General features: G+C 45.7%; 2 protein-coding genes across 2 annotated transcripts in view; one reads left to right on the top strand and one right to left on the bottom strand.

Moving 5' to 3' along the window:
* Positions 1–2428, bottom strand: part of NUP37 (nucleoporin 37) — a 69513-nt gene extending 67085 nt beyond the window's left edge. The window contains exon 1 of the mRNA XM_040407725.1: positions 2359–2428. The gene's annotated coding sequence lies outside the window, so the exon portion shown is untranslated. The remainder of the gene's footprint in view (positions 1–2358) is intronic.
* Positions 2429–2467: 39 nt separating this feature from the next.
* The window catches only part of LOC120979152 (PARP1 binding protein), a 38875-nt gene continuing 22604 nt past the window's right edge, over positions 2468–18738 (top strand). The window contains 7 exon segments of the mRNA XM_040407714.1: positions 2468–2593; positions 3986–4141; positions 6632–6859; positions 15841–15942; positions 16366–16456; positions 16459–16494; positions 16497–16534. Coding sequence (XP_040263648.1) covers positions 3992–4141; positions 6632–6859; positions 15841–15942; positions 16366–16456; positions 16459–16494; positions 16497–16534 — 645 coding nt within the window. The 5' untranslated portion in view covers positions 2468–2593; positions 3986–3991.

Here is an 18738-nt window from a genome sequence, read left to right on the forward strand (position 1 = left end):
GCAAAGGAGGCAATATGGAGAATCACAATACATTAGTAAGGCTACTTTCACACTTGCGGCAGATTGATCCGGCAAACCGTATGCCAACTGATGGCATTTGTAAGACTGATCAAGATCCTGATCCGTTTGACAAATGCATTGAAATGCCGGATCCGTCTCTCCAGTGTCATCTGGAAAAACAGATCCAGTGTAACGTTATACTTCCCTACTTCGTGAGATTTCCCTACCCTCGTCACTTCCGGTCGCACCGGACATGACGTGAGGAGGTGTGCCGTGCAGGTGCACAACGACGGGTTAGGGAAATTTCACAGCAGAGTGGGCCAGTGACCAGGCGCGGTGATCGCATGGATGTTCTCAGCTGGACACCGGCCGACACTGCGCATGCGCCGGGAGCCTCACCAGCGGTTAGGGAAGGGAAAAATACGTACGGGCCAGTGCTTTTTCCCTACCTAAACCGCTGGTGAGGCTCCCAGCGCATGGCCGGTGTCCAGCTGAAACATCCATCCGATCACCGCGCCTGCGCACTAGCCCATAATTTTTCCCTGCCCTAACCGCCAGTGAGGCTCCCGGCGCATGCACACTCTGCTGTGAAATTTCCCTAACCCGTCGTTGTGCGCCACACCTCCTCACGTCATGTCCAGTGCGACCGGAAGTGACGAGGGTAGGGGAATCTCACGAAGTAGGGAAGTATAACGTTATACCGGCATTTATTTTTTTTAGTCTGTGCTTACACAGACCGGAAGGACGGATCCGGCACTAATACATTCCTAAGGAAAAAAATCAGGCAAGTGTTCTGTTTTTTTGGCCGGAGATAAAACCGTAGCATGCTGCGGTATTATCTCTGTCCTGAACAGTCAAAAAGACTGAACTGAAGACATCCTGATTGCTCTCCATTCAGAATGCATGGGGATAAAACTGATCAGTTATTTTCCGGTATAGAGCCCCCTAGGACGGAACTCTATGCCGGTGTTCTGTAAAATTATGGTACCTGTTAAAATCTGGTACCCTCATCACTTCCGCTATGATGTACCGCTTGAAAAGTTGGTGTGATCGTTGAAGTCGGCACCAGATGGGCTGAAAAGAAGGCGTGTTGGCGCCTGCGCACAACCAACCTGGGTAGCATAATTTTACTTTCAGCGCCTGTGAACGCGCAGAGGGAGGGAGGGGAGGAACAACCAACCTGGGTACCATAATTTTACTTTCAGTGCCTGTTAACGTGCGCGGAGGGAGGGTACCGGCGATTTTCGGGCCACTGCGCATTGCTGAACCAGATTGCATTTTGAACGCTTACATCCAGCGCCTGTGAACGCCCTTAAATCGACGGTACCTCCCCCCCTTTGCGCGTTCACAGGCGCTGGATCTAAGCGTTTACAAAGGCAATCTGGTTTGCGCATGCACAGTGGCCCGTAAAACGACAGTACCCACCCACCCTCCCTCCGCGCGCATTCACAGGTGCTAAAAGTAAAATTACGGTACCCAGGTTGGTTGTTCCTCTCCTCCCTGCGTGCCTCCCTCTGCGCGTTCATAGGCGCTAAATGTAAAATTACGGTCCCTGCGTGCCTCCCTCTGCGCATTTACAGGCGCTGAAAGTAAAATGATGGTACCCAGGTTGGTTGTGCGCAGGCGCCAACACGCCTTCTTTTCAGCCAATCTGGTGCCGACTTCAACGATCACACCTCCTTTTCAAGCGGTACATCATAGCGGAAGTGACGAGGGTACCAGATTTTAACAGGTACCATAATTTAACGCAACACCGGAAAAGAAAACCGCTAGTGTGAAAGTACCCTAAGTGCCTTGTATCAACTTTCTCTACATGATAAACGCCATGTGCGGAAGTGACACAACCCCTTTAAGTGTTTTTCCCACCATTTAGATATTGCTGGTGTAGAAGAACCTGATCATAGAGCCCCCAACCCCATCCAACACCTTCGGGATGAACTAGAATGGAGACTGCAAGGCAGGCCATCTCATCTAACATCAGTGTCTTCTGGATGAGGATCTGGGAAGGGGGGGGGGGACTGATGGCACTGGTGGGGGGGAACTGATGGCACTGGGGGGGGAGCAGCTGATGGCACCCGGGGTGAGGTTTTAAAGGGGAAAAACATTATTTTAATTAGTTTTCTGTTATTAGAGTACTCAATTAATTGTTAGAATACTCAAATACAAAAATAGTCCATAGCTGCAGCCCTACTTCCTTTTAGGCACAGAATGAACAGTCCGCCTCTAGCAGTGGCTGATAACAGAGAACAATAGCTCGAACACACAGTAGAAGCGGAGAACACAGCCTCTAGGCGAGGACGTTTAAACCCAGCAATGCCCCGCCACCCGGCCCACACCGTCCGCTGCTGTCATACACACCGTGCTCCCCGCTCCCGCCAGCAGGTTTGTAGTTGTGGAACGTGACGTCACTAGAACGTTCTACTTCCGGGGCTCTGGGTCGCGTCCTGTGATTGGCTAGAGCTGTGGTGACGCAGTAAGCATTTAAATCTGTGTTTTGAATGAGGAGACGAGTCAGTGGCCGTTGCTGTGACATTCACTACTGGTGCTGGCGGCTGAGTGAACCGAGGTCTCGTCAGTGTCCTTCAGTACACAGGTATACGGGCAGCGCTAGAACCTTTCCTCAGCAGGAGGTGACACTAACAGTATTTATGTGTGGTGACTTGGCACCTCATGCCATCTTCCACAATGTGACACTCTGTAAAAGGCGATAAAGTGGCAGGAGTAGAGACTGAGGGCTCATTCACACCACTGTTGGATGTTTTGCGGTCCACAAATTCCAGATCTGGATTTTACGGAACGTCCTGCCCTTTATAGACCTGCCCTATCCCTTTCCGTACAGTGGACGAGAATAGGACGTGTTTGGTCTTTTTGCGGATGCATTGGCGGACACGGTGCGCTGTCTGCAGCTTTTGCGGACCTATTGAAGTGAATGGATTTGCAAAAAATGCTGATTGGATGCGGGCTGAAACAGCGGTCCTGTGCTGAGCCCTAGGACCTCATTCGCATGTCTGTGACGTCTTGTCAGCGTTTCATCTGTAAAGGGTCTGTTTTTTGCCCCCCGTGTGCCCTCCATATTCCATGTACACTGCTAGGCTGAATATTTGTTCCAGAGCATCTCCTAGCGGTGGTCCGTGAAAACCACTGACGGCTGACGCATTCTGTTGGTTGTTTTTTCACAAACCCATAGACTTGAATGGGTGTGTTTGGTCCGCATCACAGACCTAAATAGTGCACGTCTCTATTGTTTCTCCCTTCACCCACGGTCAGTGGAAAATCACTGATTTCTGAATTGACGGGTACATGTGCTGCCTGTGGAGGACACAAACGGCACACACCCGTCAAGTGTTAAAGGGGTTTTCTGAGATCTTCAAAATAGGTCATCAGTATCTGATCAGTCGGGATCTGACACAAGGGACCCCCACCGATCAGCTGTTTGAGAAGGCACCGTCGCTGTCAATAGCACCGTGGCCTCCTCACAGCTTTCTTCTTTCGTGGTCTAGGAGCAACCTGGGCCCCATAGAAGTGAATGGGGCTGAGAGTGATGCCAAACACAGCTTCTCCACAAGGTATGGTGCTGTGCTTGGTGAGCGGAGAAGACTGCGGTGTTACTGCGAGCTCTGGGGCCTTGTCAAACAACTGATCACTGGGGGTCCCGGGTGTCAGACCTCCTCCGATCAGATACTGATGACCTATCCTGGTCATTGTTCTCAGAACAATCCTATCCTGGTGCCAGAGGTTTTTGTAGTAGCTTCTTCTCCACTCCCTATTGAGAAGTTTTGCACCCTCAGCAAGACCAAACATGCAATTCCTCATTGCCCCGTTGGCGTTAAAAAAGAGGCAGGAGACAAGACCCGCACCTCATCATAAACAAGATGCCTCCTCCTTCAGCACAGCAAGCGCCAAAGTGTCCTAATATCTCACTTTGTTTTGTCCATTACAGCACCTAACCAATTCATCAGCGATCATGATCTCCGTTCTCTTCTAGGTTAGAATGGCGGCTCTTCAGGAGAACGTGCTGGAGTTGGTCAGATGCTTCAGGCGGCAGTGGTCTCTTGTGTGTGACTGTGAGAGGACCACTGTATGCGGCGCTGATGACATGCTGCTTATGTTGCAGTTGGCCGTGGCTGAAGTCAATAAGAAGGTAAGGATTGTATCGGTCTTGCTGCCAGCGGCTGTGTATACATGTGTCACTTCAGTTCCTACCATCGCAGGTTGGACTGAATCAAAGGATGGTCCAGGATTTTTAGATTAATGGCCTCTCCTCAGGATAGTTCATTACTAAGTGATCGGCGGGGGTCCGATGCCCCGCACCCTGCCGATCAGCTATTCTGAAGCAGCTTTCCCCCTGCTGATAAGATATTGGTGTCCTGAGGTTAGGCCATCAATATAAAAAAAAAATCCTGGGCAATGCCTTTTAACCTTGGTACTGACCTGCCAACATTTCCCAGAGCCGACATAAGAAGGGATTCTCAGAACCCGTCTACATGTAACTCATTAAAACTCTTGTACTGAGCCATCGTTGTGGGCCAACTGGATGACTCTGAATAATGTGGTTTCATTGGCTTATTCTTGCTTGGTCTCCTTTTTCGAAAACGCAAGGCTGATGTGAACGGATGCTGCATGTGCAGCTAGCTGTCTCATCACTTAAAGGGGTTGTCCCACAAAAAATATTCTACAGTTTTCAAACCAGCACCTGGATCTGAATACTTTTGTAATTGCATGTAATAAAATATGTAATATAGCCACTGAAATCTATCTGTATAGCGCCACCTGCTGTTTGTTCATTCTCTTATTTCCTTGTCCGGCTCACTGAGAAGGCCGCAAATGCTCAGTTTCATCCTTCAGCTGCCTCCTGAGCTGTGATAGGGAGAGCTTAGACACGCCCCCTGAGCTGTGATAGGGAGAGCATGGACACGCCTCCAGAGCTGCAGCAGAAAAGACACTCCCCCTGAGCTTTCAGCTTGATATAAATCTAGCAGAGCAATGAACGGGGAGATCTCTGGATCCATGTGAGGTACACGGCTGGCGTTGGCTTTGTTAAGCCTCATGCACACGTCTGTGGAACACGGACCGTGTGATACCGGCCTGGATTTCTTCTGAGTGCAGGAGCGCACGGCGTCCTTGGTTGCTATGACGGCGTGTGCTTCCTGCTGCCGCTGCAGTACAGTACTACAGTGGTATAGATCATAGAAAGAGATTGTCATGTACTATATGATTTTCATTTTTTACATTACAACCCCTATAAGGCCTCCTCTGGAGCACGATTCACAGATGGGACCTGTCCTGCAGTTATCGGACACTTATGGCATATCCTAGAGATATGCCTTAAATCTCCCAGATGGGACAACCCCCTCTAATATATGTACTGCAGAGCTGTGATATTGCCATGTGAAAAGAGCCCTAAGGGTGCCTACGCACATCTAGTAATGGTGCAGCACAAAAAGCGGTTACGAAAACGGATTATATACAATCTTAGCCTAAAAAAAACAACCTTTCGAAAAAACTTTTTAACCTTTTCCTAGAGATTTTTCTGGAAAAGCTGATTTGGAACCACATACCATGAGTTTTCTTTACATTTTTATTGATGTCAGTCAGGAAAAACTATCCTGTGAATTGGCTATAAAACCATGGCATATGGGGCATACTGCCTGTACTGTGTAAACTAGCTACAGCAACCTATACTATTGTAGATTTACTTCCCTGTCTAAAGTTCCTTAAAGCCTCCATATAGGAGCCATAGGCTCCATCTACCCTCCAGTGTTTTGCCGTGCCATCATAGACTTGCATTAGAGGTGATTCTGTACGGTCTTCTAGTGTGATGGTAGGCCACACATAGGTTTCCAGGGAGCTTTGGCCTAAGACAAGACATCTTCTAGATCAGTTAGAGGCAGAAGTAAGAAATCCTAATTTTTAAAGGAGGTCACTGAGTAACCCTTTTACTTTCTTGTGAGAACATATCATTTTTTTTTTTTGTCATTTGTGCTACACCAATACAATGGGTGCATGATCTGTCAGGTTTGGCACCACCGTGGTGTTGATTATTAACCATTCCAGACCTTTGACGGTTGCCAACTGCATTGGCGGTGAGGAGGATCTGGGCTTGAGCCTAGAACAGAGGTCGTGAGGAAGCTGTGGAAAAATGCCTGATCTGCCTTCAAGAATTCCCACTCACCCTTCTGATGGCAGATAAGGAATTGTGTAATGCACTAAACGATTCAGTGCACATTTACACGTGTTACATACATGCATAAGGGTACAGCACACCGTCGGTTTTCCTGATACGGTTTTGGAAGTCAAAATCAAGAGTGATCATCCAATGTATCTAAAGGACAGATACACATTTATTTTTTATTTATTTTATTCACTCCTGCTTTTGGTTTCCAAAACTGCATGCAAAAACCTGACCGTGTCCCATACCATTACATGCCCTATCTGTTAGGTATTCGTGACGTCTGTAACATATGCAGACTTCATTGTGTATTTTGGCTTGAATATTGGATGAATTTTATATTTAGGAGACTGTTAGAAAATGATTTGGTCCTTATAATTTAAAGCACAACTAATGACTGTTTGATGTGAGACTTTTGGGTAACAGAGATTTGACTGAAGCAGTGTCATTTTTCACCTCTAGAATGGCAGTGGATATACAGCATCTCTCAGTGACGTCCTGCTGACATGGAAACACTTGCTAAAAGATAAACTTGGTCTGATTAGTGATGGAAGTCCACCTCTGGAGAATTATGATTCCATCAGGACAACGTATGACAAGCTTCTGAAAAACAGCAATTCATTGGATGTTATTGATTTATATACAGCATTCTCAAAAGCCGACTCTTCTACAGGAACCAACATCGCTTCTGTGAGTAAGCCATAAAACCATTTGGGATTTCAGATGAAATAGCTGGTGGCACCAATGAAAGTGTACTTCAAAGAGCAAATTGGCTACAAATGTAGTAGGTACAGGGCGTCTGGTAAACACTTGGGTATATGAAAGCATGCCTGAAAAGACGTACATGTGTTTGTATGCTAGGCATTTGTTGGCATTGAGGGAGAACGCCCACGGAGGAGTGACAAAAAGATACCTGCAGAGGATGCTATAGCATCATTTCTTTAAAGACTATAGGGGGATTTATGAATAGATATATGCTAATTTTTGGCGTATATCTGTCGCAGATTCGGTTGCAAAGGGGATTTTCACCCCAATCTGACTTCTTCCCCATCCGTGCTACGTACTGCAGTTCTCAAATAAATGGGGGGACCCGGCCGGCTGGCCCGTCTCCTTTATCATTTTCTACGCCTGCAAGGGAGCTGGCATAGGTTTAGGCTGGCGGCAGATGCGCCTAAGTTATGTAGAGGCTGGCGGTGCATCAGGGTTATTAAGACTGTCATCTAAAACTGTGGTCTTAATGAATGACCCCCTATGTCCAATTTTTATTTTTAGTTTTTTGGTTTTGTTTTTTCATTATTTCAGTACATGAAATGTTTAGCATTTTTATGGTAGGTGTTTAATTTTAACAGTTTTCTTTTTAAAGCTACTGTGCATCTCCATGGTAACAGACAAAAAACTAATTATGTAGTCTGATCCTGCAGTGATATTCCCATCTATGTCCTCTACTTCTGGCTATTATGCCCAATGCACACTAGCAAAAAGTAGGGGACGAATGGAGGAAAGTATGAGCCTGCAAAGCTGCAGGATTTCACTGCACAGAATATAGGTATCCTTTTAATGGGTCACTAATTTTTCAGAAAACTTTTTAATATATCATAGAGACTTATTAAAGGTTTTGATTGGTGGGGGTCTTCATTCAGAGAGCCCACCAATTGGCAGTATGAGAGAAGAGTTGACATACCGTGATCTTCCCACGCTGCAGGAGACGGAATCGGTAGAACTTTATGGGCCCCTTTTGATTCTGTTGTCTGCAGCAAGGGGAGCGATATGTCTCGTTCTAGTGATCGGTTGGGGTCTCGGCACTTAGATTCACACCTATGAAAACTTGATATATATCTGGTATAGCAATTTTGTTTTGAAAATGGTGACCTTTTGATTAAAACGTATTGTGAAGTTGCTTCCCCCCCTTTCATGCTCCATGACGGCATACCATGAGAGATGACCCGCCTCCAACCAGGTAATGACAGGAAGAATAAATTTGACCCTCCTTCAGCTCCTCCTCAATTTCTTCCTGTCTCTCCAGGTGGAGAATAATTGTCCTCATGGCACTTGCTGTGAGACCGCTTCTGTGTAAGGCAGGCAGAGGCGGATGAGAAGATTGAATGCCTTTCACATGAGGGAAGCGGGCAGCACCCTTGCCCTAGTTGGGTATTGAGGTGCTGGTAAGCATTGGACATGCCTGCTCCTTACCTCCTGCTTTGCGCGTCGTGTGCGGAGGTCCATGTGCGGACCGAACACTCAGTGAGTCCCTCCAGTTGTGTTCAAGCTCCTCATCGCAGCCCGATACTTCCGGCGCTTGCGATGACGTCACCAGAAGTTGGACGCGGGCCACGTGTGTTCCAGGAGGTACTTCCGGTCTGTGGAACGCACTGTAAGGGGACGGAGCTAGAATTGGCGCGCAGGATCAAGGTGGATGTCGCCCTCTGATCTGACGTCTGCAGGTAAGTGTATTTAAAGGGTTTAGAGGTAAAAGTGACCAAACATGTCCGAGCCTGGTACAGTCCAAATGACACTACTGTAAGTTACTGAATCTCTTGGGGGAAATGCTGTATATTTTTACTTATGCTAACCCCCTTGTACCTCTGTCTCCCTCTCTTCCTTATGCATGTAGAGTGATAAGGATGGGGCTTAGAGAGCTAAGCCTAGTCAAAAGACTAAGAAATGTGTTATGTTCAGTAAAATTACCTGATTCATATACTAAAAAACTCTGCAGAAAATGTACTTCAAATATGGCAAAAGATTTGGTTCCTTCTATTAGAGAGGAATTAAGAGATGTAATCAGGGAAGAAATGCGGGCAGCCCTGTCTGAAAATCCTATGCCTACCCCTGGTACATCTGCGTCAAAACATAGGGAACCTAAATTAGGTTACTCCAGTTAATCGTCCTCAGAGTCAGATCATCACTCAGATTCAGAGGGTCTTGTCTCTTCTGATTCCTCTGGATCTGATTTAGAATTTAAAAGTTCTTCTCTTCTCCTATGAGAATACAAAGGAATTAAAGGGAACCTGTCACCGGGATTTTGTGTATAGAGCTGAGGACAAGGGTTGCTAGATGGCTGCTAGCACATCCGCAATACCCAGTCCCCATAGCTCTGTGTGCTTTTATTTTGTAAAATAAAACCTGATTTGATACATATGCAAATTAATGTATCAAATCGTTTTTTTTTTACACAATAAAAGCACACAGAGCTATGGGGACTGGGTATTGCGGATGTGCTAGCAGCCATCTAGCAACCCTTGTCCTCAGCTCTATACACAAAATCCCGGTGACAGATTCCATTTAATTCCTTTGTTTTCTCAGAGGAGTGTTGGAACAGAAGTCAGGACTCGTTAGAGGAGACAATTCAAATTCCCTTAAGAGTGAATCGGTCCTTACAGTGGTGGAAAAATCCAGACCATCTCATGAGGGGGGTTTCTTGGAATCCCGTACATCTGCAAGTTATTACCACAGACGCGAGCCTTTGGGGATCGGGAGCACATTGCTCTCATCTCTTTCCAAGGACAATGGTCCGAGGATCAGAGGTTTCTCTTCTAATCGGAGAGAATTGTCCGCAGTCTGGGAAACTATAAAGGCATTGTCCTATTACATAGAAGGAAAAGACGTTCAAGTAAGGACTGACAACACGACCGTAGTCTCCTATCTAAACCATCAAGAGGGAACAAGAATTGTAGGTCTAAGTCTAATGACAGAAAAAATATTTTCTTGGGCAGAAGTTCTCAAGATCTCTATCGGCAGTACACCTAAAAGGATCCCTAACTACAAAGGCAGACTTCTTAAAGGGCTTCTGTCACCTGAAAAATGGGTATTAAAGGGACTCTGTCACCACTTTCTAACCCCCCCTTTTAAAAGTATTGTTCTCTCCATGGCGCCCTTGTGATTACAAAGGTGTTGTTATAACATAAATTCGCCGTCTCGTTTTGATAAAAATACCTTTTATCTAACCTGTCAATCTTGTGGATAAGGTGCCCAGGGCGTTTCTGAAGGTCTGAAGCTGCCGCCGCCGTTGGTGCCCAGCTCCTCCCCTGATTTTTTCAGCGCCGCCTGAATGTAAAGAAATCCGCCTCCGGCTCTCGCTCAGTGCCCCCTCCTCCTTTTCAAAGATCCCGCGCGTGCACACAGGCCTGTGCCTGATGCGTCCGTGCGGACATTTAGAATCAGCCTCATTGAGCGAAGTGCGCATGCGCGCACTTCGCTCAACCTCCTCATAAGACGAGCACTGCAGCCAGCCACTCGGAGCCTGCCAAGTGCTGTATGGAGCCGCAGGCTCTGAGTGGCTGGCTGCAGTGCTCGTCTTATGAGGAGGTTGAGCGAAGTGCGCGCATGCGCACTTCGCTCAATGAGGCTGAGTCTAAATGTCCGCACGGGCGCATCAGGCACAGGCCTGTGCGCACGCGCGGGATCTTTGAAAAGGAGGAGGGGGCACTGAGCGAGAGCCGGAGGCGGATTTCTTCACATTCAGGCGGCGCTGAAAGGATCAGGGGAGGAGCTGGGCACCAACGGCGGCGGCGGGCGGCAGCTTCAGACCTTCAGAAACGCCCTGGGCACCTTATCCACAAGATTGACAGGTTAGATAAAAGGTATTTTTATCAAAACGAGACGGCGAATTTATGTTATAACAACACCTTTGTAATCACAGGGGTGCCATGGAGAGAACAATACTTTTAAAAGGGGGGGGTTAGAAAGTGGTGACAGAGTCCCTTTAAGGATGTGCTAATGTCAGCTGAACACAACTATATAAGTGCCATCTCACTGCCTAAAGCCATAATACCCATTTTTAAGGTGACAGAAACCCTTTAAGCAGAAATTCACTGAGGTCAACAGAATGGAGCCTAAAAAAGGAAGGTTTTTATCCAGATTACAGAATTATGGGCTACTCCCCTAGTGGATCTGTTCTTTTCCCTAAATTCCTTTGACGGGAACATAGGAGTAGCTGCGCGGTCTCAAAAGTGGGACTTTCAGCTAGTGTACGCCTTTCCTCCTCTTCATTTAATTTCCAGGGTGCTAAAAAAGAACCGCCTAGACAAGGCCCATGTGATTTTAATAGCCCCTCTGTGGCCAAAAAAGCCATGGTTCCCTCTGCTGAAGATCTTGTCAATTCAGAGCCCATGGGTTCTTCCCTGGAGACAAGATCTGTTATCGTAGGGTCCAGTCTATCATCCCAAAGTGGAAGGGTTACAACCGGCAGCTTGGAACCTGAAAGGGTAACATTGAGGTCCAAGGGCTTATCCGATGCCATAATTGACAGCTAGTAGGAAATAAGTTACTTCCAAGATTTAGGCCTCCTGCACACGAACGTATGAATGTGTGAACACCGACCGTGGGGCAGCCGCAGTGGATGACGGACCCATTCACTTTAATGGGTCCTCGATCCGCCCGTTCCTCAAAAAGATAGAATATGTCCTATCTTTTTGAGGAACGGAAGTATGGGACGAAACCCCACGGAAGCACTCTGTAGTGCTTCCGTGGGTTTCCGTTCCGTGCTTCCATTCCGCATCTCCAGATTTGCGGACCCATTGAAGTGAATGGGTCCGCATCCGTGATGCGGAATGTCCACGGAACGGCACCCGTGTATTACGGATCCTCAAATGCGGTCCGCAATACGGTAAGGGGCAGCACATGTTTGTGTGCAGGAGGCCTTACTCTAAAATCTGGAGAAGGTTCGGTGGTTGGTGTACTCAATCAGGGAACTCTTCTCGAGGTTTTCATCCAGGCAATTTTGGGATTCTTGCAATTGGGATTTAAGAAAGGGTTGCGTCCAAATACCTTAAAGGGAGTCTGTCACCTCCATATGCCAATATACAGTGCTTACATGGCTCTGTAGCACACCTATACACGATTGTAACGGTACCTTTGTTCTTTGTCTTTAGACTTGCAGAAGCTGGAAAAACGAAGTTTAATTCATATGCAAATGAGCACTCGCAAGTGCCCGGGGGCGGCGTTCAGTGTGTAGGAGCCCAGGCTGCTCTGCCTTCTTTTCACTTTACTCCTCCCCAGCCTCTGCCTTTGCCCGCCCTCCAAGTCTCTTGCCTCATCGATAGGTCCGGACTTGGAGGGCGGGCAAAGGCAGAGGCTGGGGAGGAGTAAAGTGAAAAGAAGGCAGAGCAGCCTGGGCTCCTACACACTGAACGCCGCCCCCGGGCACTTGCGAGTGCTCATTTGCATATGAATTAAACTTCGTTTTTCCAGCTTCTGCAAGTCTAAAGACAAAGAACAAAGGTACCGTTACAATCGTGTATAGGTGTGCTACAGAGCCATGTAAGCACTGTATATGGCCATATGGAGGTGACAGACTCCCTTTAAGGGTACATATATCAGCTTTAAGTTCAGTGATGAAAAAATTGCAAACCACCCATGGGTGATCTGGTTTTTGAAAGGGGCAGATAGATTAAGACCTACAGTTCCTCCCTGAGATCTTTAATCTAGTTCTGTCAGGTCTGACTCTTACCCCCCTTTGAACTCTTTCGGAAGCCTCGCTGGAGCATGTTTCTCTGAAAACCCTATTTTTAGTAGCCATTACCTCAGCACGTAGAGTAAGCGTTAAAAATAGTGGAACCATTTTGCATAGTTTTCCCAGACAGGATTGTGTTTCGATTGGATAATTCTTTCCTTCCAAAAGTTGTATCTGAATTTCCACAGACAGAAGGAAATTATTCCATCTTTTTGTTCAGATCCAAAATCAGATGGGGAAGAGAAATTTCAGACTGGATGTATGTAGGGCTATCTTGTTCTACCTAGAGACCACAAAGTCTTTTATGAAAACTGATTACTTTATACAGTTCAGTGGGGCGCATAAAGGACATAAGGCCACAAAGAATTCCTTGTCCAGATGGATAAAAATGGCCATATTAGAATCCTATAGGCCCTTAGGGGTATCTCCACCAAAGTCTTTCACGGCCCACTCTCTAAAAGATCTGTCGCAACATCTTGGGCGAAAGAGCAAGCGCTTCGTTAGAGCAGATCTGTAGGGCAGCGACATGGTCAAGCCCTCGCATGTTTACTAAACATTACAGGGTAGATACTACGGCTAGTCAGGAGCTTTCCTTTGGTAGGAAGGTATTGCAGGCTATAGTCCCTCCCTAAATAAGAATTAATCTCTCGTGTCATGGTATGCCGTCATGGAGGATATAGATAGAGATATTATATACACACATATCATGGCAAATGTGGTGCCAATATTCAAAAAGGGTCCAAAAACAGAGCCTGGAAACGATAGGCCGGTAAGTTTAACATCTGTTGTGGGTAAACTGTTTGAAGGTTTTCTGAGAGATGCTATCTTAGAGCATCTTAACGGAAATAAGCAAATAACGCCATATTAGCATGGCTTCGTGAGGGATCGGTCATGTTAAACTAATTTAATCAGTTTCTATGAGGAGGTAAGTTCTAGACTTGACAGCGGCGAATCAATGGATGTCGTATATCTGGACTTCTCCAAAGCATTTGACACTGTATCACATAAAAGGTTAGTATATAAAATGAGAATGCTCGGACTGGGAGAAAACGTCTGTATGTGGGTAACTAACTGGCTCAATGATAGAAAACAGAGGGTGGTTATTAACGGTACATACACAGATTGGGTCACTGTCACTAGTGGAGTACCTCAGCGGTCAGTATTGGGCCCTATTCTCTTCAATATATTTATTAATGATCTTGTAGAAGGCTTGCATAGTAAAATATAAATTTTCGCAGATGACACTAAACTGTGTAAAGTAATTAACACTGAAGAGGACAGTATACTACTACAGAGGGATCTGGATAGATTGCAGGCTTGGGCAGATAAGTGGCAGATGAGGTTTAACACTGACAAATGTAAAGTTATGCACATGGGAAGGAATAATGCAAGTCACCCGTACATACTAAATGGTAAAACACTCGGTAACACTGACATGGAAAAGGATCTAGGAATTTTAATAAACAGCAAACTAAGCTGCAAAAACCAGTGTCAGGCAGCTGCTGCCAAGGCCAATAAGATAATGGGTTGCATCAAAAGGGGCATAGATGCCTGTGATGAGAACATATTCCTACTACTTTACAAATCATTAGTCAGACCACACATGGAGTACTGTGTACAGTTCTGGGCTCCAGTGAACAAGGCAGACATAGCAGAGCTGGAGAGGGTCCAGAGGAGGGCAACTAAAGTAATAACTGGAATGGGGCAACTACAGTACCCTGAAAGATTATCAAAATTAGGGTTATTCACGTTAGAAAAAAGACGACTGAGGGGAGATCTAATTACTATGTATAAATATATCAGGGGTCAGTACAGAGATCTATCCCATCATCTATTTATCCCCAGGACTGTGACTGTGACGAGGGGACATCCTCTGCGTTTGGAGGAAAGAAGGTTTGTACACAAACATAGAAAAGGATTCTTTACGGTAAGAGCAGTGAGACTATGGAACTCTCTGTCTGAGGAGGTGGTGATGGTGAGTACAATAAAGGAATTCAAGAGGGGCCTGGATGTGTTTCTGGAGCGTAATAATATTACAGGCTATAGCTACTAAAGAGGGGTCGTTATTCTGGGAGTTATTCTGATTGCCTGATTGGAGTCGGGAAGGAATTTATTTCCCCTTAAGTGGGGAAAATTGGCTTCTACCTCACAGGGTTTTTTTGCCTTCCTCTGGATCAACTTGCAGGATAACAGGCCGAACTGGATGGACAAATGTCTTTTTTCGGCCTTATTTACTATGTTACTATGTTATATCGGTGGAGTTATGAATGGGGGGGGGGGGGGGAAGAGGAAAAGACTCTCTAGGCTGTGGGTTCAGAAAGACACTGAGGAGGATCCCGGGGAGGGTCAAATTTATTCTTCCTGTCCCTACCTGGTTGGAGGCGGTCATCTCTCATGGTATGCAGTCATGGAGGATTCATGAAAAGGAAATTACCGGTAAGTTATATGGTTTTTCTCCCATTAATACCATATACATCTCCAGCAGCATGTAAATGTAATAAAATAACAAAGTGTTACTTACCACTCTTCTCCCAGCACCGTGCTCTGGTCCTCCCCTTCTGTATTTACCTGTACACAAATCACTGGCCTCAACGGTGACTTGCTTTATTCTCCTGACCCAGTGATTGGCTGCATGATGACCTGTGTGCATGAAATGTCACCGCTGCAGGTCCAGAACAGCGCTGAAAGCAGCTGGGCAGAAGTGGTAAATATGACTTTATTTTACCATATTTACTGCTGCTGAGGGTGTATTCATTTAACTTGGATGACCCCTTTAGTTCTGCAGATTAAGGGGTTAAAGGTTAACTTGTCACCATCAAAATGCAGAGCAGCATGGTATAGATCATGGGCAGTGACTGATATGGGGTGTGTGGGTTTTAATAGGAATAGGTCCTGCAAAACATTTCATTTACTCATGAAATCTCTGCTCCTTCTGGGCTTAGGAGTCCAGTGGGTGGACCTGTTAGTGATGGACATCTGTCTGTGTATGCATACTGATACAGGGAATACTGTCACTGTCCTCTTATCGGCATCAAAAGAGCAGAGCTTTTAATAAATACATTACAAGTTATTCTGACTCTTCCTAAACTTGTATGTAAATCTGCTCAGCTCCTTCTGCTCCATACCATTCTTCCTGGCCATAAATGTCCAGAGGTTCTGTGCATACAGGCCCTGGCCTAGAAATCTGGTGCACGTTATAAATCTTTGGCTTTCTTTTACACAGGACCAGTTACAGGAGTTTCTCTTTGGGCATCAATCAGAAGGTGCAGACCACAGTTCTGTGTCTGTCTCGACGCCATGTAGAAATAACATGGATTTTTTTAAGGTAACTGCTTAAAATAAGGGATCATTCAGACAGCCATATGTTTGTTTTGTTCCGCAACCATTCCGCATTTTTGCGGAACAGTGCGGACCCATTCATTTCAATCGGACCGCAAAAAATGCAGAAAGCACACCGTGTGCTGTCCGCATCCGTTGTTCCGTTCCGCAGCGTCACAAAAGAGAGCATGTCCTATGTTTGTTAGTAAAACTCTGCTCCATGGCCCCATTCAAGTCTATGGAACACATTCCGTATGAATTGTGTTTTTTTGCGGACAGACTGAACTGTCCACAAAAAAAAAAACTAATCCTCATTTTTACGTACCGCAAAAAAAATACGGCTGTCTGAATGAGCCCTAAGTCTCAGTCCTTTTGATAATATGGATGATTTCAAGTAGGTAAATTTCTTATGTTGCTTTTTATTTTGCAGATGAAAGGAGTTGTCAAGAGAATATTTTGTTCCTATTTAAGCCTTTTGGTAAATTCTAAGAATGATATTGCTCTAGCCCAAGTCATTAACTGCCAGAGAGAGGGCTAGACAGAGAAGCTTTCACAGACCTTAACATGCATCTAAGGATAAGCAGATGTCCCTGTTTTTGGTATGTTACACCACACCACACTATAAAGCGCGATCCCTAAAATGGTACATGGTTTTAAATGATGAATTATGAACGAGCAAGAAGCCAAAGAGCACATGAAATGGATGTACAGTCGTGGCCAAAAGTTTTGAGAATGACACAAATATTAGTTTTCACAAAGTTTGCTGCTAAACTGCTTTTAGATCTTTGTTTCAGTTGTTTCTGTCATGTAGTGAAATATAATTACACGCACTTCATACGTTTCAAAGGCTTTTATCGACAATTACATGACATTTATACAAAGAGTCAGTATTTGCAGTGTTGGCCATTCTTTTTCAGGACCTCTGCAATTCGACTGGGAATGCTCTCAATCAACTTCTGGGCTAATTCCTGACTGATAGTAACCCATTCTTTCATAATCACTTCTTGGAGTTTGTCAGAATTAGTGGGTTTTTGTTTGTCCACTCGCCTCTTGAGGATTGACCACAAGTTCTCAATGGGATTAAGATCTGGGGAGTTTCCAGGCCATGGACCCAAAATGTCAACAATTTGGTCCCCGAGCCACTTAGTTATCACTTTTGCCTTATGGCACGGTGCTCCATCGTGCTGGAAAATGCATTGTTCTTCACCAAACTGTTGTTGGATTGTTGGAAGAAGTTGCTGTTTGAGGGTGTTTTGGTACCATTCTTTATTCATGGCTGTGTTTTTGGGCAAAATTGTTAGTGAGCCCACTCCCTTGGATGAGAAGCAACCCCACACATGAATGGTCTCAGGATGCTTTACTGTTGGCATGACACAGGACTGATGGTAGCGCTCACCTTTTCTTCTCCAGACAAGCCTTTTTCCAGATGCCCCAAACAATCGGAAAGGGGCTTCATCGGAGAATATGACTTTGCCCCAGTCCTCAGCAGTCCATTCACCATACTTTCTGCAGAAGATCAATCTGTCCCTGATGTTTTTTTTGGAGAGAAGTGGCTTCTTTGCTGCCCTTCTTGACACCAGGCCATCTTCCAAAAGTCTTCGCCTTACTGTGCGTGCAGATGCGCTCACACCTGCCTGCTGCCATTCCTGAGCAAGCTCTGCACTGGTGGCACTCCGATCCCGCAGCTGAATCCTCTTTAGGAGACGATCCTGGCGCTGGCTGCACTTTCTTGGACGCCCTGAAGCCTTCTTAACAAGAATTGAACCTCTTTCCTTGAAGTTCTTGATGATCCTATAAATTGTTGATTGAGGTGCAATCTTAGTAGCCACAATATCCTTGCCTGTGAAGCCATTTTTATGCAACGCAATGATGGCTGCACGCGTTTCTTTGCAGGTCACCATGGTTAACAATGGAAGAACAATGATTTCAAGCATCACCCTCCTTTTAACATGTCAAGTCTGCCATTTTAACCCAATCAGCCTGACATAATCTCCAGCCTTGTGCTCGTCAACATTCTCACCTGAGTTAACAAGACTATTACTGAAATGATCTCAGCAGGTCCTTTAATGACAGCAATGAAATGCAGTGGAAAGGTTTTTTGGGGATTAAGTTAATTTTCATGGCAAAGAAGGACTATGCAATTCATCTGATTACTCTTTATAACATTCTGGAGTATATGCAAATTGCTATTATAAAAACTTAAGCGGCAACTTTTCCAATATTTATGTAATTCTCAAAACTTTTGGCCACGACTGTATACTCACCCAGGGATATTAGTGTCAAAAACTTCTGATCGGTGGGTGTCCGATTCCTGGCGCCCCCACCGATCGGCTGTTTTTGAAGTGTTCACTGTCTTGACCTGTGACATTGTTAATAGGTCATGTGGCCTAGGCATAGCTCAGTTCCGTTTAATTGAATGGGCTGAGCTGCAGTACAAAGCACAGCCACTACCCATTGGCGAGTGCTGTGCTTGGTAAGCAGCGAGAAAGCCGCGGTGCTCACAGGGGCAGCTCAACCTCCTCAAACAGCTGATCGGTGGAGGTGCTTGGAGTCAGACCTTCACCAACCTGATACTAATGACCTATCCTGAGCAAATGTCATCAGTACAGAAGACCTGGGAAACTCTTTAAAAAGTGAGTCTATTAGAAGTTGTAGTCGCACTGCAGTATTCCCCCATATTGAGGTAACAAAATGGTCAAAGGACAAATAAAAATGGCAAATGGCAATTTTGTATGGTCAAAACTACTGCCAGGGTCTCCCTTTTATTAGGTTTTGGCTTCTTGTACTTGTGTGCAACACCCAT

Source organism: Bufo bufo, chromosome 1 (genome assembly GCF_905171765.1).
Source record: "Bufo bufo chromosome 1, aBufBuf1.1, whole genome shotgun sequence".
Taxonomy (NCBI): Eukaryota; Metazoa; Chordata; class Amphibia; order Anura; family Bufonidae; genus Bufo; species Bufo bufo.